This window comes from Pelodiscus sinensis, chromosome 14, assembly GCF_049634645.1.
Source record: "Pelodiscus sinensis isolate JC-2024 chromosome 14, ASM4963464v1, whole genome shotgun sequence".
Lineage (NCBI taxonomy): Eukaryota > Metazoa > Chordata > Testudines > Trionychidae > Pelodiscus > Pelodiscus sinensis.
Genome location: NC_134724.1, coordinates 30,304,004 through 30,324,561, shown reverse-complemented (window position 1 = coordinate 30,324,561; position 20,558 = coordinate 30,304,004). Strand labels below are relative to the sequence as shown.

Below are 20,558 nucleotides of genomic sequence, written 5' to 3'. Positions count from 1 at the left end.
GCATCTTTTGCCATATATAATGAACTGAGCTAGATCTCATCGTCCTGTATTGATAAAGTTCTCTGGAAAATTTAATGGGATTTGGATGCCTGATTGCTTTAAATTCTTTTGAAAATCCCAGATGTAATTTTTTATTTCAATCAATTATACATAGTTTGTGAAAAATACAGAGTGAACTTGTTAGATACTTGTTAGTAACTTGGTGTCTTTTTATTCCCAGCATGCAATGAATGTGATTGGGATCTTTGCAGAGGAACAGACCTTGGTACTACAGATTGTGGCAGGAGTGCTGCACTTGGGAAATATCAGCTTTAAAGAAGTTGGCAACTATGCTGCTGTGGAGAGTGAAGAGTGTAGGTAGCTCTGGAAACAATTACAGAATTAATGATGATGCAACAGGCTAAGGCCCAGATGTTGCAAGGTGAACTGAGTAGTGAGCTGCTTATCCAAATACACTGCATAATTTCTCATGTTCTGGGCTTGCTAATTCAGTTTCTCTTCCAAAAATTATATGGGCCATAGCCCTTAGTTATACTCCATGCAATCTCATTGACTTAAAGAGAGGTAGAGCAGCAATTCCCTTCAGAGCTGGCCTTTGTAGCCAGAGCATAGATGCTTGTGGACATTGTCCATATTCCCATCCTATCCAGGCATTAAATCAGGGGTCTCAAACTCCCAATCTATAGGACATGCCCAACTGGAGCAATTGCACAATCTAGCCTGGGTCTCCTGGTAGAATGGAGTACCACGGGGACAAGGGGAGTGATGGCAAAAAGGGGCAATGTCAGGAAGGGGTAGATATTGGGAGCCAGTAATGGGCAGACCCTCCCCCCCCCCCCCCCCACACACACACACAGCCTGCTGGGAGTCCCAGACTTCATTGCACAATCACTCTAGCCAGGGATGGCTCATGGTCCGAGAGTTTGAGACCTCTGCACTAGATAAAAACAACTGCTGTCTTTTGAAAACGTGGATGGTAAAGCAATCCTACCATAGCTTCCTGTCGAACCCTGAACAGGAAATATTAGGAGAACAGGAAATATTAAGAGCTGGATAACCATGTCCTTCCTTGTCATGCTTTGTAACTTGATGCTTTATACAAGAACCTTTTAGGATATTAATTTCACTTCGTTTTTTTTGGTCTGAGCTCAGTGCTTAAATTTTCATCTCTCTTCCACAGAGTGGTTTGCTTATATTCAGATCACTGGTGGAAGCTGTGTACACATTCTAAGGTCTGAAGTAAAGAAACAGCTGAAGACCTATCTTTGGAATGGGGTGCAAGTTCTGTAAAATCCACCTCAGTGTAAAGACTTCAATCATTTATTGGAAAATTTATAGAAGATTTTGAGCCATACATTTCATTTTTATCACATCCCACTAGGTTTATTTCTTCTAATTGCTGCTTAAGATACTTGTAGATTGTCTTGTTTTTAAGGGCTTGTTGTTGTTGTTGTTTTGGTTTAATCTTTAAATCATCATCCATTGGTTTAGTTAAAATACAATCCTAGTTGTTCTTGCAGTTTTGGCTTTCCCTGCTTTCCTCCTGGGAATTAACCAGAGCCGCTTGAAAGAGAAACTGACCAGCAGACAGATGGACAGTAAGTGGGGAGGCAAATCAGAGTCCATTAACGTGACGCTCAATGTGGAACAGGCCTGCTACACCAGAGATGCTCTAGCCAAAGCTCTTCATGCCCGCATCTTTGACTACCTGGTGGAGGTAAGATGAATGTTTCCTGATTATGTCACTAGGGTTAAATGTTGAAGGAGATAAATATCGCATGTGGACTTTCCCCACAGTTCTCTGCTTTTTGGCCATTGTTTCCTTCCCCCATTTGAACTACATTTCCCCAAGCTTTAAACAGCTTTTCTAACTTATTGCTAACCCACTGTTGTACTGCCCTCTCAGTGCTCTCTTCCGCTTACATACAAGAATCCCCCCTCTCGCTATTTTAAAGCAGGTATGCTGAGGACAGAAGAAAGGAATGTAGAAGGGCTCTTCCAAGCATTTTTTCAAAAAATTTAAGTGGCTGATTAGTGTGCCATCTCTAGCACGCTTAGCATTATGCCTCCTCTCAGTCTCCAGTCACTGCTGCCCATGTGGTGTACCACCTTTTCCTAGCTCATCGCCAAAATATGGCTCAAGCTTTCAGGGCCCTAATGTGATCTAGATTGGGGGCACTCTCAGGAAGGAAGAACAGTCAGGTAATAAAATTCCCAGGAAAAATTATGACAACCTCCCTTCGTTCTCCCATTCTTGCTGCTTTCCAGATGTCATTCTACTCCCTCTCCCTACCTCACGTGCGAGGTAGTCTCTTTTCAGAATGAATCTCTAGGCTGAAATGGGAAGGGAGAAACATCAGATATTGGACAACAAACTGGGCTTGCTGGAGCAAAGGTTTGTTCCAGGGTGACATTCCTATTTTCTTATAACTGCCTCACCATGGCAGCTTCCACTGCCTGTAGCAGGTGTCACTGCTGCCAGCATCTAAAAAAAGCAAAATGAGGAAAACCAGAAATTTTATTTTAAAAGTAAATGGGAAGAATGAGGTTGCATATCAGCAGAACCCTTATTGAGCTGTTATAAAAGGTCCTTCAATTTCTTGTTTGCTTGTTTTATTTCTCTTTTTAACTGGTCCAGTTACTCTTTCTAAGGAAAAAAGTTTTGTATCTCTGAAGGCTTGCTTGTTTGGATAATAATAGAATAGAATAGACATTAGCTAGCTGACAGACTTTATCTTTTTAAATAAAGTCAAATACACTTGACAGGAGGAAAGGGAATTTCATGCTACCTTGCGTACAAAGTGGTTATTTTTTTACAACCTAATTTTTTTCAGTTCAAAGTTGCTTAAGGGTTTAAACTGCAGTTTGTTTTAGGTAAACATGTTTTCTCTGTTTTCTATTAGTCTATCAATAAGGCTATGGAGAAAGACTATGAAGAGTATAACATTGGTGTCTTGGATATTTATGGCTTTGAAATATTCCAGGTAAGACTGTGCAAAATTCAAGAGTTTTTACATTTAAATTGATCTGATCGGGAGAGAAGGCTGGTTTTTTAACTGTTGAGAAGAAAGGAAAATGTCAGCTTCCTGGGCATTTATACAACTACAGTGCTCAGTGGTAATAACTTACGTAATAAAAATGAAGTACTGAAAACAACTTCAGAGAATCTAGGTCACTAACCTTTACACTGAGATTCTGACAATACACAGAATAGCTGTAAAATCAGCTTCCAATGCATCATTTAAAATTTTCATTAAAATCTCTCCTCAAGTTGCTTGTTATAAAAAAATCAAAAGCTGTTGAATGTGGCGCATGAGTCTAACCTTGTTCATTTTTTTCTTTATTATAGAAAAATGGTTTTGAACAGTTCTGCATCAACTTTGTTAATGAAAAACTACAGCAGATTTTTATTGAACTAACATTGAAGGCAGAACAGGTAACTACACATTGATAATTTCTGAGTTAAAAATTCACAGTGCTAGCTGTGTTTGGTGCTAGACTGAGGTTTCAGCTAGTGACTATAACATTTCCCTTTTTTATAAAGGAAGACAAAAAAAATCATTTCAGTTGGCTAGTCTTGAAAATGTAAATAGCGTCAGTTACTGACACATTTATCTTCCAGTAAAATTATATAAAGGTGAGTTTCTTATACAGTGTATTTATGCAGCCATATGACTTTCTGACCATTTGTGCACTGTGCGCAGATTCAGTGAATTGAAGTGGAAAATTGCAGCTTCCATCCCTCCACTTTATTTCACAAAGCACTAAAAGTTAAACGCACCTCAAAGAGATTAATTTGCCTCAGAATTCCACTGTGTTCACTTAGGACACCATTCCATGAATCCACCACATGATTCCATAGAAATTATCCAGAAGGAATTATTGTCTTTTGACAAGATCACCTAAAAGAAGCTCCCACTCATCTTTATAGACAGATCATTTAATATGCATTTGAATGTACGTGAGCTACCCTAAATCCACTACTAAACCTACAAGGTGAATGAATATTTGGGTCTTTCTGTCTCACAGGAAGAATATGTGCAAGAAGGAATTAGGTGGACACCCATAGATTATTTCAACAACAAAATAGTATGTGACCTCATTGAGAACAAAGTGGTAAGTTTTTGTCACAAATATAAATGTATGAAATTGAGACATTTTCACCAAACTAATTGTTAGGACTCTGGCCCAGGGTTGGACAGCAAGAGGATCACCCCAATCCCATGTAGGTGGCATGTACAGGCAGTCCCCGGGTTACATGGATCCGACTTACATCGGATCCCTACTTACAAACGGGGTGAGGCAACCCCGCACTAGCTGCTTCCCCCCAGCAGACCAGGGAGACGCGAAACTAGCGCCCCCTCCCCAGCAGACCAGGGAGACGCAGAGCGGCTTTTCTCAGCAGACACCTCAGCTTGAGAATAAAGGACTGAGGGAAGTGAGGTGTGGGAGAATAAAACTGAGCTCTGGAGAAATGTTTGGCTAGAGTTTCCCCTACAATATGTACCAGTTCCGACTTACATACAAATTCAACTTAAGAACAAACCTACAGTCCCTATCTTGTACGTAACCCGGGGACTGCCTGTATTAGAAATAGACTGAAAGCAGAACCCATACTAGTGCTGGTGAAAAGGAAAAAAACGAACCTATTTCTGCTGGAAAATTGAGTTAATCAAAATCTAAGTTTCCCATGAACTCCAAACTACACTGAGAAGGCTCAGTCACAGGGTGAGACTACACTGAATCATGGGAAGCTGGGTCCATAGTGGAGAATGGGACATGAGGGATCCAGAACTACACCTGCCATGAAGCACTGTGGCAGCTCCAGTAAAACAGATTGATGTTGACCCAAAACAAGGAGTTTTAATGTTTCCAGGTAGAATTTTTTTCAGAACTTTTTCTTCCCATGAAAACTTTTACTGTTCAGACTTATCATCCTGATTTGGGATCATTTTTGTTCGAGTAGCTTTACTATTTACCCACACACAAAATCCCAAACTTTGGACTTAGTTCCAAAGGAAATGGTGAACCATGTGCATAGCATTCCCAATGTTGCCTTTCTTATCTGCATGCAAAGAGACACATAGATAGGATAATGTTATGTATGACATACTACAGTTCTACAGATTTAACTCACGTTTGTTAAATTGCAGGAATAGAGATTAATAATAATTATCTGAAATGTAGGTTAGTTTTTGGTGGTAGGAAAAGAAAATTGTCTAAATATTTGTGATAACTTTAAGCTAAAAGAAATAGATTTTCTGGACCCATTCACTTTTCTTCCTATCTTTAGGGCTATCTAATCTAGTCAATCCTGGGACTTGCAGCTCTTCCTTATTGTTGCTAATGGATAAATTAATCCCCAATATAACTCCATTGGCTGTGGGGAAATTACTTCTGAAATTAATTTGCTGTAGCGTTTTCCGCTGATATTAAGACATTTCTCTTTTCTGGAAAGACCCTGATACCATATCACATTTCTTTTCTTTTCTTCCCCTACTTTCCCATATGCTTTTGCCCATCAGAATCCCCCTGGAATTATGAGCATTCTGGATGATGTGTGCGCCACAATGCATGCAGTGGGAGAGGGAGCTGACCAGACGCTGCTCCAGAAGCTTCAGATGCAGATTGGGACCCATGAACATTTCAACAGCTGGAACCAGGGATTTATCATCCACCATTATGCAGGAAAGGTGCTACAGAAAATCCTTTTTTAAAAGAAAAAAACCCTATTTTAAATGTTGTTTAATTTCTTTTAAAATAAAGGACAGTGACCAAATAGAGGGGAAATAGTTATAATCCTTGATTAAAACTAAATGATCAGTTGTAGAACTTTATCCAATTTAGAGAATATGACCCTCCTCTGAATGCCATTAGTTTTCCACTGATATAACTCCATTGGCTTCAAAGGAGTTACCCTTGTTTTACTCATGGTAAGTGAGAGGAGAGTCAGGCCCTTTTTCTCAAGGGGCTGGTCTACATGAAAAGCTTTTGCCAGGATTGTAATGTCTGAGGATTGTGGATTTTTTAATGGCGTTTTTTTATATAGGAAAAACTGTAGTGAAGCTGCAATTGTACTTGCAAAATAGGGCTTTTGCCCATATTGCTTATTTCATTTGGAAAAATCAAATTATTATGGCAGAAATACTCATTTTCTGCTATAAAATCCATCCACTAGTAAAGTTTTTTTCAAAACTGAAATAAAGAAACTTAGTGAACTTGAAATCTAGTCAATTTTAAAAAATAAAAGCAGTTTTGGGTATTGTATCTGTCCCCAAGTCTCTGCCAGTTTTTGTGGTTTTTACAAATGACATTATCTATGACAGTGAGAGATACTCACTGAAACCAAAGGGGAAGTGATTTACACAGGAGAAAAAGTGAAACTGACTGCATACAAAGTGCTGTCAAATGTACTACCTCCCTCTGTTCCATCAGTTATATTAATTTTAAACCTTGGTTGTCACAACAATAGTAAAACATTTTCAGAAAGATGGTGTCCCCTTTAAATTTGGAATAAATATGCAGGTATTCTGTTTATTATTTTGTATTAAGTCCTACTATATTTCTCCTATTTGTTCATAATATTTTTAATATTTCAGTATTTATTGATCATATTCAATTACTAGAAACCCTGATTTTACTGAACATTTGTTTTTTTCTATATGAGATTAAATTTCTTTCCATGCTGTTGCTGGTATGCCAGCTGTATGATATTATTTTGCAAATTCTAAATACATACCTGATATCAGCTATCTTGCATGAAAAATTCATGAGACAAATTATACACAGGGATTTATTGGTTGCCAAGGAATCAGAAAAACAGAAAAATCATGGGGGTTTTAAAATATTGTTTAATTATCAGGTTCTTTACTAAACATCTATGTTTTATTTCCTCCTGGACCCAGGTATCCTATGATATGGATGGATTCTGTGAGAGGAATCGGGACGTTCTTTTCATGGACTTGATTGAACTCATGCAGAGCAGTGAGCTGTATGTAAACAAAACTGGTTTAATATATACACTTTTGGAAACTAGTATGTTGGTTCAGGTAGATGCCAGGATCCTTATTCTCCAGTGTCTTGTAGCATGACTAGTCATTTGCACTTGTGCAAAGTGGGTATAAAACAGGGCCAGTCGGAAAATGGAGTATTTTGTAGCCAGTTTGCACTCACTTTGCACAGATGTGAATGATTATACAATGTGCAAAATGCAGTGGGGATCAGGCCAATGGTAAACTAAATATCAGTGGGAAGATCAGATTTTAGTCCTGAATAAAGGCATCAGGGTTCTAGTCCAGTGACTTTCACTGATAAAGCTGTCGGAAAATGTTGATCTTAGATAGATATGGCCATGTTCACAAATTCCTGTAAATAATCATGCATATTCTACTAAACCACAAGTTTCTACCATGTATCCCTTGATATTCTTGAGTGTGCCCAGTACATGGCTGTCCTGTCCTCATACACCCAGTACATCTTGCTAATTCTTTTCCAGACCTTTTATAAAGGCTCTGTTTCCTGAAAACCTTCAAGCAGACAAGAAGGGCCGCCCAACCACTGCTGGCAGTAAAATTAAGGTATGTTCAGTTTATGTCTCTTGCGTATAACTGGGAGATAAGGCAGAACTTTTTTTTCTTGGAGTTGGTATTATTTTTATCTTTGAAGACTTTTTTTAATACTAACAGATCAGCTCAAGGGGGTCTGATGCCCTAGCCTAGATAGAGGGACCAAAAAAAAAAAAAGGTTCCCATCTGTGGCTCCTATCAAATAGTTATTGAACATTTTCTATGTGTGTAACATCTGTTTTAACTGAATTGATAAGTTAGACCTTGTGACCTCTCCGTGCTTAATATTTGCATAGCTTTTGAAAAATACATTAGCTGCATGAGTGGAAAATATTTTATTATGCTTATTTAATAAATGTATCTGGTAAAAACAAGTCTGGCTACACTATCAAAAATAAGAAATGTGCCTGGGCTTCAAAGTTAACAGGCCAAATTCCTTAAGTGGTAAATTGTTACGGCTTTATTGACATCAATGGAGGTACACCATTTTATACCGGCCACGCATCAGGATCAGAGTGTTCTTTTGAAAGATGAATACTGTACTGCATTTAGAAAATATATGCATTGTAACCATTTTGGAATAAAGTGAAAAGTCAATCCATTTTATTTCATTAAAAGTAAAAAAAACCAACAAACTGCACAACAAGCAAGGCAGTAACTTCAAATTAGCAATAGCAAATTTTCTAAGTTTTGTATGGATAAAAAAGGAGTGCTGGAATTTCATATACACACACATACACACTATATACAAAGTTATTTTACAGTCATGCCAGCTTTGTAATTTTCCTTATAACCAAAACAGGAGTTTTGGACAGTGAAAAACACTTGTTTTCATTAAATACAGGCAGTCCCCAGGTTACATCAATCCGACTTACGTCGGATCCCTAGTTACAAACGGGGGGGGGCGGGCGCAGCTAGTGCAGGGTGCCTCCTGCACTGTTGCTGCCTCCGGCGGCGCGGGGGGCACTTCCCCCCGGCAGACCAGGGAGAAGCGGAGCTAGCGCCCCCTCTCCCCCCCTCAGGGAGACGCGGAGCGGCTTTTCTCGCCGCGGAGGACGCGGGACTGCTGGGGGGAACAAGACACCAGTCAAAAGGGGGCACTCCAGAGCGGAAAAATAAATTTCCTAGGGAACAGTAGGAACAGCAGGCAGTGAGACCCATTGTGTTACAGTCACCACCTTGGGAGCAACAGCTTTCCCTCTTCAGCACTACAGCTGCAAGTATCTTGTTAGCGTCACGTGAAATTTACAAGTCCCTTCCAGCCTGGCAGAGGTGAAGCTGAAAAATTACCCAGTGGTGTGGGTGGGCAAGAATGGGGAGGAGCAGGACAGAAGGGAAGAGGGGATAAGCCCCAGCCCCACACCCTGGCTGGAGCAGAGCAGGGTAAGCCCCGAGGGGATGGGTCTGGTTGCAAAGTGGGTGAGTGGACAATGAGGACAATGTGCTCTCCAATGACTATTGATTACACTTAATACCCATTTCACTGACCATCTGTAGCAAATTCTATTTGGAACAGTAATATGCATTGAATAAATCTTTTTTTAGTTATAAAAAACAAAGATTCTGACTATTAAATGAATAACTGGGATCTTTCAGGTACCCCAATAGGAAGATTTGGATATAGTATGAAACACTGAAACTTATGATCAATTTTTAATTAAAATATCAACCAAAAAAACCTTCATATCAAAACAGTATGTGTTTTTCTTAGAATAAGGAAGTTGTATGAGAATCAGGGTCTTTTCCACCTAACTCCAGCTCCCCGTCCCCCCCCAAAATATGTACCAGTTCCGACTTACATACAAATTCAACTTAAGAACAAACCTACAGTCCCTATCTTGTACGTAACCCGGGGACTGCCTGTACATACATACCCACACATGCATGTATATTGTATTTGGGAAATATATTTTCCCCCAATTACATATATATAATTTTTTCCCAAATACATAATGTAATATGGGTGGATGGGTGTATTTAATGAAAAAAATAGTTCACTGTTTTTCTTTGTTTTTCTTCTATTTTGATGAAGAAGAAAATTACAAAGCTGGCACAGGTGTACAGTACTTTTGTTTCAACCGCTACAACATTATATTTTCTTTTGTTGACCCAGCGCAGCGTAGATCCTGCTACTAATGTAACAAATTAGATCGACTTCTCCCCATAATATAGACCTGCTGAGTTTCATTATAGTGGAAGCTGGTGGAATTTTTCAGTGGATATAAAGTTAGTCTTGTTGTATTAAGTTGTGCATTCAAGGTGTACGTATGCCTCTATTACAGTGGGTATAGTTGACAAATCAATAAGATGGAAGTTTCCTTTTTTTAATGGAGCAAAATTGAATTACATAAAACAAGAGCAAGAAATAGATAAATGTCTACAATGTAAAAGTAACTGATAGCTGGCCTTCAATTTTTGAGGTTTTTAATTAAAACGCCTTGTAAATGGTAACAGTGGCTACTTACTGATGCATGCTGCATATTATTCGATGTTTCTTTAGTGGTCAGTGGAGCAGTAGATGACTGACACTTGGAAGAAATGTCCATATAACTTACCTGAATGAGCTCATACCTAAATTTTGTTCCTCGTTTCACAGAAACAAGCAAATGATCTTGTTGGTACCCTGATGAAATGTACACCTCACTATATCCGCTGCATCAAGCCCAATGAAACCAAGAAGCCTCGAGATTGGGAGGAGAGCAGGTATGAGTTAGCAAATATGGGTGTGCAAAACCAAAGTAATAATCCAAACCAGCAGAAACTGTGCATGCCAACAAATAGAACTGGGTACTCTAGACACAGTACTCAAGAAAATCCTTCAGAAATAAGACCTGGTTTATACCAACTTACTCTATGGCCTCTACTAAACTCTGAGGAAAACAGTAGTTTTGTTTGATTTAGCATTAGCCATTACTATGGTTAATCTTAGTCTTTCCCTAGCCAGTTATGGGTAATCACGATTTACAGAACGTATTTAAATAACCCAGTAATTAAGGGTTAAATTTCCAGAATAATACAATAGGATTGACACTTCCAAATCCTGTTATACACATATGGGATGTAGCTTGTAGCTTTTGCTTGTTGCTTTGAAAAACAGCTTTTAGTAGGTAGTTAAAAACCAGCGCAATGTTTACTGTTATTTTTATTAATTAAAATTTGAATTTAATATATAAGAATGTGCCATAAAAATAAAGTATGAAGACATTTTGACTTCTCTCCTTTGATTTAAATTTTTATTAGCTAACAGTCTGAGCAGAAGTCACTCCGGATATGTCTCCACTGCAATAAAAGGCTTGTGGCACAGTCATAACTGCCTGGGTCAACAGGCACAGGCTACAGGACTATAAAATTGCAGCCTAGACATTGGGCTCAGGATCTGAGCCCTCATTTTCCAAGAATGTATGTTGTTTTGTCATTGCTGAGGTAATTGGCAATGAAATATAGGTAAATATAATACAACACTCTGTCTGATAACATCCCCAGAAGTAAATTGACATCATCTAGCCATATAACTATGAGCACTTTTCCCTAGTTTTTAAAAAGAAATGGTCTCTCATTCATTACACTGAATTTTTTTTATTTTTATATTCTATTCAAAACACCCAGAAATTCTTCATAGTTGTTAGTGATGTTCCCAAGGAAAGGCACATCTTCTCATATACATATCTCCAAGCAAAACTCTAGTCTGCAGTTTGTTTATGTTGTGAGGATTCATGGAACTGACCAAAGGAATTTTTTTTGTTTTGCTGTTTTCCTTACATAGTCGTGTGATCTCCCTGCTGTGGAAAAGTTGAGTGAGACAACATCTAACTGGGTTGAAAGAACCACAGTAGTATTTTGCTGTACAATGTTTTAGCTTTTGAATGGAGTATCTTCTTCGGGTTATTTAGTCTCATGCACCACACAATGCATACACCTATTAGAAAAATGGTTGTGGCTGCATAGCTGATCCATTAGCATGTTACTGGATTTCAAAATTATTGTCTTGCTAAAGAAAGAACTTTGTCCAGGGAAGTCTGTGTTACCTTGTGCTGTCCAAACCCATGATACTCCTGGTTTGTACTTCAATCAAATAGTTTCTGAAATTGCATCACTCTTTTTAAGATTAAGTTTTATATCAAATCTAAGCTTTAGCAGGATTAGTTGCTTTATTTCAAAATGTGGGGAGTGTTTTTTGCTTCAATTCAGATGCAGCTGTTTGGCCTAAAATTCAAAATTTCTGTATTAGCAGAATTCCTAGACTCTGATCCAGCTTGAAGTTGGTACCTAAAGAGAAATTTTTAAGAATGGCTTTTTTTTTTCCAGAAGAAAAAAGGACAAAAAAAAATGTTTCAGAAATGTGTTGCTAGACATTGGTATTGGCAGAGTAGTAAGAAAAGGGGGGTTGTAATGTTGTTCCACTGCATTATTCCAGATGTTAACAGGAGGGAAAGCTATAAACAGGAAAGTGTATTTTTCACCATCATCTCTCTACTGTTACTGCACCAGAAGCGTACAAAACCTACCTTGGTTCTTTGAATACTGCAAGATGATATATGCAGCATTTTTCCTGTCAATTTGAAGTCCAAAAAGCAACGTATATTGCTTAATTTTTGTAAAGTTTCATTAAAAATAAGAAGTAACCAGAGGGTTTGTCATTGACAACGTGGGATTTTAAAAATGAAAAATTATCCTTCTTTATACTGTGAGTCATGTAAAAGGAATGTCTTGATTTAAAAAAAAAATCAACGGGCAAAACATCCTGTACTTTAGAGGCTTGGAATGAAGCAATGAAGAAACAACTGAGAGGAGTTTTTAATTTGTGCCTGGACTGAGCCTCGTGACTTTTAGTCTTAGCTTTTCATAGCCCAGAAACCTATGAGCTTGTTATATTTATTACTTACGGTTCTAAAAAAATTTGAGCACAAGCCCCTCTTTCTTTACATATTAAACACTAATTTAGAGGTACCAGATTTTGAAATAGTTCTTTGTAAAGAATGGAGAGATGGCAAGCAAAAGATTTTTTTAAAATTATACACAATTTAAAGACGGAGTTGTGATTTGTTAGATTCACAATAAAAACTTCAGCAGTCCTGTTATTGCTTGTTGCTATTGAGATTTGGACCTTTAAAAAATTCAGTCATTTTAATATACATACCGTCCAGCTCTCCAGTGTGAATTACAAACATTCAGGAATTTAAGGAAATGCAGAGCAGTAAAGCATAACTCATACAACAGTTCATTGAAAAATAGTCCCTCATTCTGCTTTCATGTCTAAGCTTTAAAAAGTGGCCTAGCAGGATATATACTTTTTAAATAAAAATTAGAAAAATATCAGATATGCTCCCAAGGTCCAGAAAGGGAGAATGAAGTCCCAAAGAAGCCTTGTCTTTAATGTTTCTCCCTCTTTGAGATTTAAGATGAAATCCTCAGCTCCTGTGCAGAACTGAAGTAAAAGGGCTTTTCACAGAGAAACTATAGAGCTGTGAGAGGAATGGAATCTTCCCCTTCAGCCCATACACAAGATACAAAGCACCTCCACATCCTGCCTATAGCTGTTAGTTCAGCCTGTGGGACTGGTACCAGCCCACAGGGCTTGTGACCATTAGAACTATGTAGTGTGCAGATTGCTAAGCATGCTCCTGCCACAAATCCCTTGGTAATATGACAGACATAGGACCCATAGTATTCAGAGACACACTGTCCAGCCTCTGCTTTCCAGTCCCTCTTACTCTAAAAGGTGGTATTTTGGATTATTGGCATCAAACTTGGCCCCTTCTCACACAGTGTTGAGCCTGAATAGCCAAAAATAAGATGTCTATTTTTGATCTATGTAAAGAGAAGGTGAAAATTAATAATGTACTGTAAAAGAAAACAAGTTAATCTCTCATTCCATCTTCCAATGTCATCTCAGTATTTGGAGCATTTGTGCAGATCAGCATTTACTTGGCTTTTTGTGTAGCCAAGTTTTAAAGCCAAGAACTGTGGACTAATCAAATCCAGAATTATATCTTAGAATTTTAATTTAAACAGAAGGGAAAAAAGAATGCCAAAATAAAATTGGAAAGTTAAAGTTCTGGTTAAAGGACCTCTACATGAGAATAGGCTTAATCAAGTGCTCATGTTTCCCTAAACATTAATTTATAATGAGATAAATTTACAAGGAAGAGGAACAGAATAGATATAATAACTCTATCCCTGTCTCGCTTGCATCCACATGTTCATCCCACCATGTAGTGACATACAGTTTGAATATTATTCTTCCTGTACTCAGTGTGAGTGAATGCAACGCACACACATAGGTATGCAGTTCAGAATAGTGACTTTAAACAAAATATAAAATTGTAACAGACTGAAAAGAAAAGGATTATAAATCTCACTGTATTTTTCCCCACAGGGTAAAGCATCAAGTGGAATACCTAGGCCTGAAAGAAAATATTCGAGTAAGGAGAGCAGGCTATGCCTACAGACGGGTATTCAAAAAGTTTTTGCAGAGGTATAGTATTATAGATAGTTTCAGTACTACTGTACAGTAGTTTGCTAGAGAGATGGGGAAATGCTACTAGTTCTCTCCCATTAGCTTTTACTGTGCTGTATGCTGTTTATATAGAAATTTAAAAAAACAAAGGCTTTTAAAACCAACTGTTTGCCAGTGAGAATTATCATGTTCTTCTCTTAACCTACCTAAAGTATCTATTCTTACTGTAATGCTATGGACCCCTTAGTGGTCAGAATTAAAGTCTCTAGAAAATTAGGAAAGTATTCAGTAGAGTATGCTCCAGTTTATGAAACCCACACTTCTTTGAGTTCCCTATTGTGGGACTAGCACTGTATTTGTAGATTATTGTGTATCTCTTTGCTGGCCGAGACACTCTTAAATGAAAGTAATTTCAACCAAATAATAATATGTATTCCAGTCTTTATTGGAATAATTGACCCTGGATAGCTGTGCATCAAACAGACATCTTATGGTAGATCAGCAAGCTGGTACTTAAAAAAAACCAACTTTCCTCTTGTATTTGAGAATCTATGCTTTAATTATATATATATATATATATATATATATATATATATATTGCATATATTGCAAAAGTTATTATTACAAAGGATGAGATAAGAAGATCACCCAACACCTCCCTCCGTGTCCCTCACAAAGAAAGAAACAGAATAACTTAAGATAGTGGATAGATCTAAAATAATAAGGCATGGACATCTTATTTTAATTCCTCATCATGAAAGCCTCCACCTGGAAGAACCATTCAATCTCAATACCATACTCTTGTGTTAAGCCAGATGTGCTGGGATCAAGAAAAGCTAAGGAATGACACACCAAGATAGAAAACATTGCTTCCTTTTTTGGAAGCAACAATCTTAGGACACGTCATACTTACTGGTGGATAGACGCTCTGGAGGTCAATCTGGTGTTTGATTTATGGGTTTGTACTGCCGTCGGCCTGCTGCACTGTGAGCGCCACCACACCTACATATTCTACATAGCTGCAGTTGGGTATCTTAAGCCAACCTTTCAGGTCCAGTGCAGACCTGACCTTAGTGATGGGGCACTTGGCATGAAGAAGAGTCTTGATTAGAAACCTCATTTTTTTTAGCATGTCCCCCTGTTTGGTAATATAGCTGCAGAGAAGCCAGTAGAGTATTTCCAGGAATTAATTTGTTCCCTTCTCTGGGATAATTGATTGTGGAACAGTTATTCACATGATTTATTCTCCTTTCAGTAAAATATGAATGTAATGTGTGAGCCAACCTCAGAATGTTATGCTAAAGAAATACAGGTTGGAGAATTAAGCATTTTGTTTGGCAGATAGGATAAGTAACTAATACTACATGTTAAAGCTAGTCTCAGCCAGATAATAGCTGAACATTGACCACATATTGGGGCCACGCAGATCCAAAAGTTTCTCAGAATGAGAGATCTGCATAGTGAGTCACACAACACTTAGAAAAGAAGAAAAATAGAGTTCTTCCCTTAAAGGCAGAGATCCACATCATCCATGAAACCCTCTGCCGTAGGATTTATTTCTTTGTGTCAGTACCATTTGGTAAAGTGTAACTTCTTGTTATGAGTAAAACTCTTCCTGCACCCTTTCCATTCACAGTTACCTAACATCCAGAACAAGCTCTGTTCTGACAACATGAGTCAGTGTGAGTAAAATGGGCTGAGGCATGGGATGTACAGGAAATGCATGTTTGTGCAGTTGTTTTCATTGGGAGCGCCTTGGCAGCTCTGTGTAAGTGGAGATTTCTGGGCTGAATGGACTTTTGTGTCTGCAATTTATATTTGCATGCAAAAAGCCAAAGTCACTGAAAAGGCCTATGTGTTTTAAAGCATAACCAATCTGAGACTTAAACCCCATATTTAGACATATGACCTAAGTGCTTAGTGTGTATTTATAATTTTTTTTTTTTTTGGTAGTCATGATTTGGCATTTTTTCAAAGGCATTTTAATCACAGGCTTAGCGCTTGTGCCTCAGTCACTCTGCCATCTCATATTGCATGAGCTCGAAAAGCCCAGATAGAGGCATATTAATACTACTAATAGAAATGAACAGCATTATCAAATACACAGAGAGATGTTTGAGAGGAGTGCTATACCACATGGCAGAGCACAAATACCACCATATATTATTATATATTATATAATAATTTAGCTGTCCTGAAACTTAGATACTCCACAGCATGCAGTGTGTTGGAGCGATCGTGGTGTATTTAGTAACTGTGAGGAAAAAAAAGTTTCTAAGTATTTTTATAGCTTTATAATAATATTTTATTCTCTGATTTCCACGTCTGTATCTCCTCCCAAAAATGGCTAGAATTTGTGATTTGGAACATGTATAAAGTCAAATTCAGAGGGAATATGCAAGATAATATAACTTAACCTTTCTTAAACTGACTTAGAGTCCCCATTAAGATTCCCTGGATCTACTTAAACCCATTGTACTGATGAGTTTATGTGCTGACCAGCCAGAAGAAATTGTAATTGAGTAGGAATCTCTTTCATTAACAGTTCTTCTTGCTCCTCCACATAAATTATACTAACTTTAGACTCCCTGCTGCATCAGTATGAGTTTACCTAGGTCTAAGATAATTTTAGAGGGCCCTACTGCTGTCCATGTTACACCATCTTGCATATTACTTCAGCCTTTGAACTTTAACATGTATAAATAGATTTGGTCAAGAGAGTCATTACAGATGTAATTCCTCTTGTTAATTACTGAATTGTTCACAAATTCTCCCTAGTACATTTGCTGTTCATGAGTTTTTGTGGAAGTTTGGACAAGTTATTTGCATACTTTGGGTTGTTCACAGTCTGTTGCCTGTCACTGTTATTTGTGTTGTATGGTTTGTCATATACATCGCATGGCATATGATCCCCAATTGGGAAATGTTTTAGACAGAAGAACAATGAAAAATGAACTTTCCCACTGTTAATTTTCTAATAAATAACTTGTTTCAGGGTCTGGAAACATTGTCACTAACACCCAGGAGCTGCCTCAGTTCTCAAGAATAGAAGGAGCTCAGAAATCATAGTGAACCAAACAACACTTTATCACTGATTTTCTTCCCCCACTATTCAAATAGTTCCACTAATAAACATGATTTACACTGTACCCCAGGATGCGTGGCAGGGCTCAGGAAAACAAAGTGTGATGAGATTGTCTAAAATGGAGATGAATATAAGATTCATTTTGTGAGGCAGATTTCTGCAGCTCTGTTTTCAGTCTAGTTCATAAAGCAGCTCAGAGTTCTGCAAAAATTACTTATCCCCAGGCACACTGAGGCATATAAAACCTAGCCTATTGGTGGGCAGTGAAACAAGAAAGCATTGTAACCAGTTTTCCCTCTAATTTTTTTCTATGTATGGGTGGATTGAATTTTGGTGTGTGCACCAATATTGAGATTATGTGCCACCAACACAAACAAAAAACCTAGATGTATATTTTTAAAGTTCATAGTTATGGAAAATAATATTAAAACAATGCATAATTAACAAGATCACTGCTTAAGTATTTAATATAAATCAAATAAAAAAAATTAACAGTATGCTTGGAATACAAGTATTTTATCATTTATTCTAACAACTAAAGATAATAAATACACCAAAATGTGGTATCTTCAAAACAGCTACATAAAGAAAGGCATGGTGTGGCAGGGTCAGGCCAGAGAGCTGCTGCAGAGAAGGGAAAAAGCAGCCTAAAAGGGAAAAACCCTGTGAGAAGAAGCAGAGAACTGCAGCCCAATTAGATGCAGCTGGGAGGGAGCAGGCTCAGGCAAATTGGGGCCAGCTGACTTCTCTGCTGTCTGTCTGAGGGCCTTTAAAAGCCTCAGCAGTTGGAGGCTGGAGGAGAGAGTGAGAGGACAAAAGGAAGGTGGTGGAGAGACAGAGAGGAAGAAATCGGAGAGAACAATTTTGACCAGCATTAGGGAAAGGCAGCTAGGGAGGGAGCCTGTGGGCCCCTGTCCGGGCTCCCTACCATTGAGACCCGCTGCAAAAACCCCAAACTTGGGGGGTAAGAGGAGGAGGCCTACCCAGTGGTGGCTTGGGGAAGAGGGGCCCTTGCCACAATGGCCATTAAGTGAAAGCATAAAAATATGCATCAGAGACCCAGTTTAATAACCTACTCCTCCTATCATAGACAGACTACTAAATCTTCAAGGAAAGCTTCTCTCAAAAAATGAAGCATTTGCTAAAACACTGCCATGCCATCAACTTTTGCAGTTCACAAAACCATTCTTGTTGCATGCATAGCTCAGTTTTAAGATGCTAAACAAATCTGTGAAACATCTAGAAATAATCATTCCCTCGTCACAAATATTAATACAAAATTTTCTGATAACTGGAAAGAGTGTGAAAGGCATTCCACTCAGGCATACACAATTTCTAAGGCATATTAATTCAATTAATACTTCACGCACAGAAAACAGTAAAAATAAATAATAAAGGAACACAGAGCAAACAAAACTGTAATCAAACAAATGACAGCACTGAAATACAAGGGAACATAAAACAAGTAGTTGGTTATGTGTATTTTAAATGAGCATTTAGGACCCACAAACTGTGCAAATGCAATAGAGCCCCGTAGAAAAAAGAAAATGTTTTCCTGGTTTCGCACTGTGTTTCACCAACTTAAGAAAACAGAGTAGGCTCATTAAATTTTGACACACCTTAAGGAAATGGAGCACATGGCTTTGGAGTTTGCATCCCTGCTTCAAAGAGCTTGCAGATAAAGTCTTCATTCTACAAGTATAACACTAAATCTAGTGCTTGTTACTTATGAGTCACTGAAGTACTCTGAGGAGCCAGAACTACACTAAATACCAAAGATCTGCCTTAATGGTTTTCAATACCTGCCCCCAAACATGTTCTAAAACCTAATGGAGAATCACTTGTCTAGAAACCAAGCAATTTCTATTAAGTTTTAGAAATTGTTGGGAAAGAGGCATCTCTCCTGGACAATGCCACTGTAGCCCCTGACCGGGGGTTCAGATAATGACAGGTTAAAAATACGAGAGTTTGGAGTCCTTAAAAAAAACCCTACAGTTATTGGAGTTATTCTCCATCCAGAACTTGTCTCTTTCCTTCCATCCCCCACAGCCCAGCTGAGGCTCAAAGGAAATCCCATTCCCCTCTGCAGGCTGCTCAAGTGCAGCTAGACCGCAGACCTCAGTCTCTCCCAGCCCCTCCCAGCCCAGCTGGGGTTGAAAGGGAGACAGACTCTCTAAGAGCTGCCCCAGCACATTTGAAGGAGCAGGCACTTTCAGGTGGTGTTTACATTGGTTCGATCTTGCACAAAAGCAACCGCTTTTGCACCAAAACTTGCTGCCTGTCTACACTGGTCGCGAGTTCTTGCGCAAGAACACTGCCATTCTAATGTATGAAATCAGTGCTTCTTGCACAAGAAGTATGATGCTCCTGCTCAGGAATAAGCCCTCTTGCGCAACTGTTTTTGCGCAAGAGGCCAGTGTAGACAGAAAACATGAATTTCTTGTGCAAGAAAGCCCTATGGTTAAAATGGCCATCGGAGCTTTCTTGCACAAGAGAGCATCTACACTGGCATGGATGCTCTTGCGCAAAAGCACATCTCTTGCGCAAACGCACATGCCAGTGTAGACGCTCTCTTCTGGAAGAGTTTTTGTACAAGAACTCTTCTGTGAAAGAGTTCTTGCACAAAATCATGCCACTGTAGACGTAGCCTCAGTGTCTCTCAGTTCTCCAAGCAGCTCAGCTGGGGCTGAAATGGAGTCAGATGCTGCTCTGCCTGCTGGCTACTGCTGCAGTGGGAACTTTCCCTGGCTCACACAGGTAGCCCAACTGGGTGTAGCATGCCCGAAACTTAGTCCCGAACGCCACCTGACCCTTGTTCCTCATCCACCCCTGTATTCCACCACCCGCTAGCTCATCTTCCACATCTTCTTCAGGGTCCAGGAGGTACCTAATTAGTGGAACCACTGCCATGCCTGTGTAGCTCCACTAATTAGATGCATAGCCCTTTATTCCTTCCTATGTGGGCATGCAAGCGCACACCCTCCAGAGAGTTGTGACTAACTCTGGGCCATTCAGTTCCAAACCCCATGTTTCTATCTAGTTAACCTTAAGAAATGTGGGCAACTCCCAAGTAGTTGTAAGGTAGAAGTCAGCTTCACTCTCCCAGTCCAACTGTTGTCCACATCTGGCCTGCTCATCAGCAGACAGCCATTCTGGCATCTATACTAGGAGGCCCTTGGCTTGGTCTCTCCTAAAGGAGGGAGGGGAAGGAAGGGGTTGGCATGATGGCCACTTCTGTGGCTGGTTCTCTCAGGTGGGAGCTGCCTGTCCTTGTCACAGTCCTGTTTTCCATCTTCTCCCTCATGCTGCAGAACAGCACAGTAGTACTGAATATTCATCCAAGGACCGTCTTTCAGCACATGCCAAATGCCTGTCCTGTTCCCTATTACAGTTACTTCTCTCCCTGCTCAAATTCTTGATGTGGCCAGTTACCAAGCTCCCAAGTCTTGAG

The 20,558-nt window shown here is 38.9% G+C and overlaps 1 protein-coding gene across 2 annotated transcripts in view; it reads left to right on the top strand.

The window, feature by feature from the left end:
- The window catches only part of MYO1E (myosin IE), a 173,786-nt gene that overhangs the window by 103,213 nt on the left and 50,015 nt on the right, over positions 1–20,558 (top strand). For both annotated transcript variants that reach the window (XM_075897339.1, XM_075897340.1), the window contains 10 exons: positions 221–353; positions 1,521–1,717; positions 2,904–2,984; positions 3,350–3,436; positions 4,030–4,116; positions 5,526–5,693; positions 6,906–6,991; positions 7,496–7,577; positions 10,162–10,268; positions 13,942–14,040. In XM_075897339.1, coding sequence (XP_075753454.1) covers positions 221–353; positions 1,521–1,717; positions 2,904–2,984; positions 3,350–3,436; positions 4,030–4,116; positions 5,526–5,693; positions 6,906–6,991; positions 7,496–7,577; positions 10,162–10,268; positions 13,942–14,040 — 1,127 coding nt within the window. The remainder of the gene's footprint in view (positions 1–220; positions 354–1,520; positions 1,718–2,903; positions 2,985–3,349; positions 3,437–4,029; positions 4,117–5,525; positions 5,694–6,905; positions 6,992–7,495; positions 7,578–10,161; positions 10,269–13,941; positions 14,041–20,558) is intronic.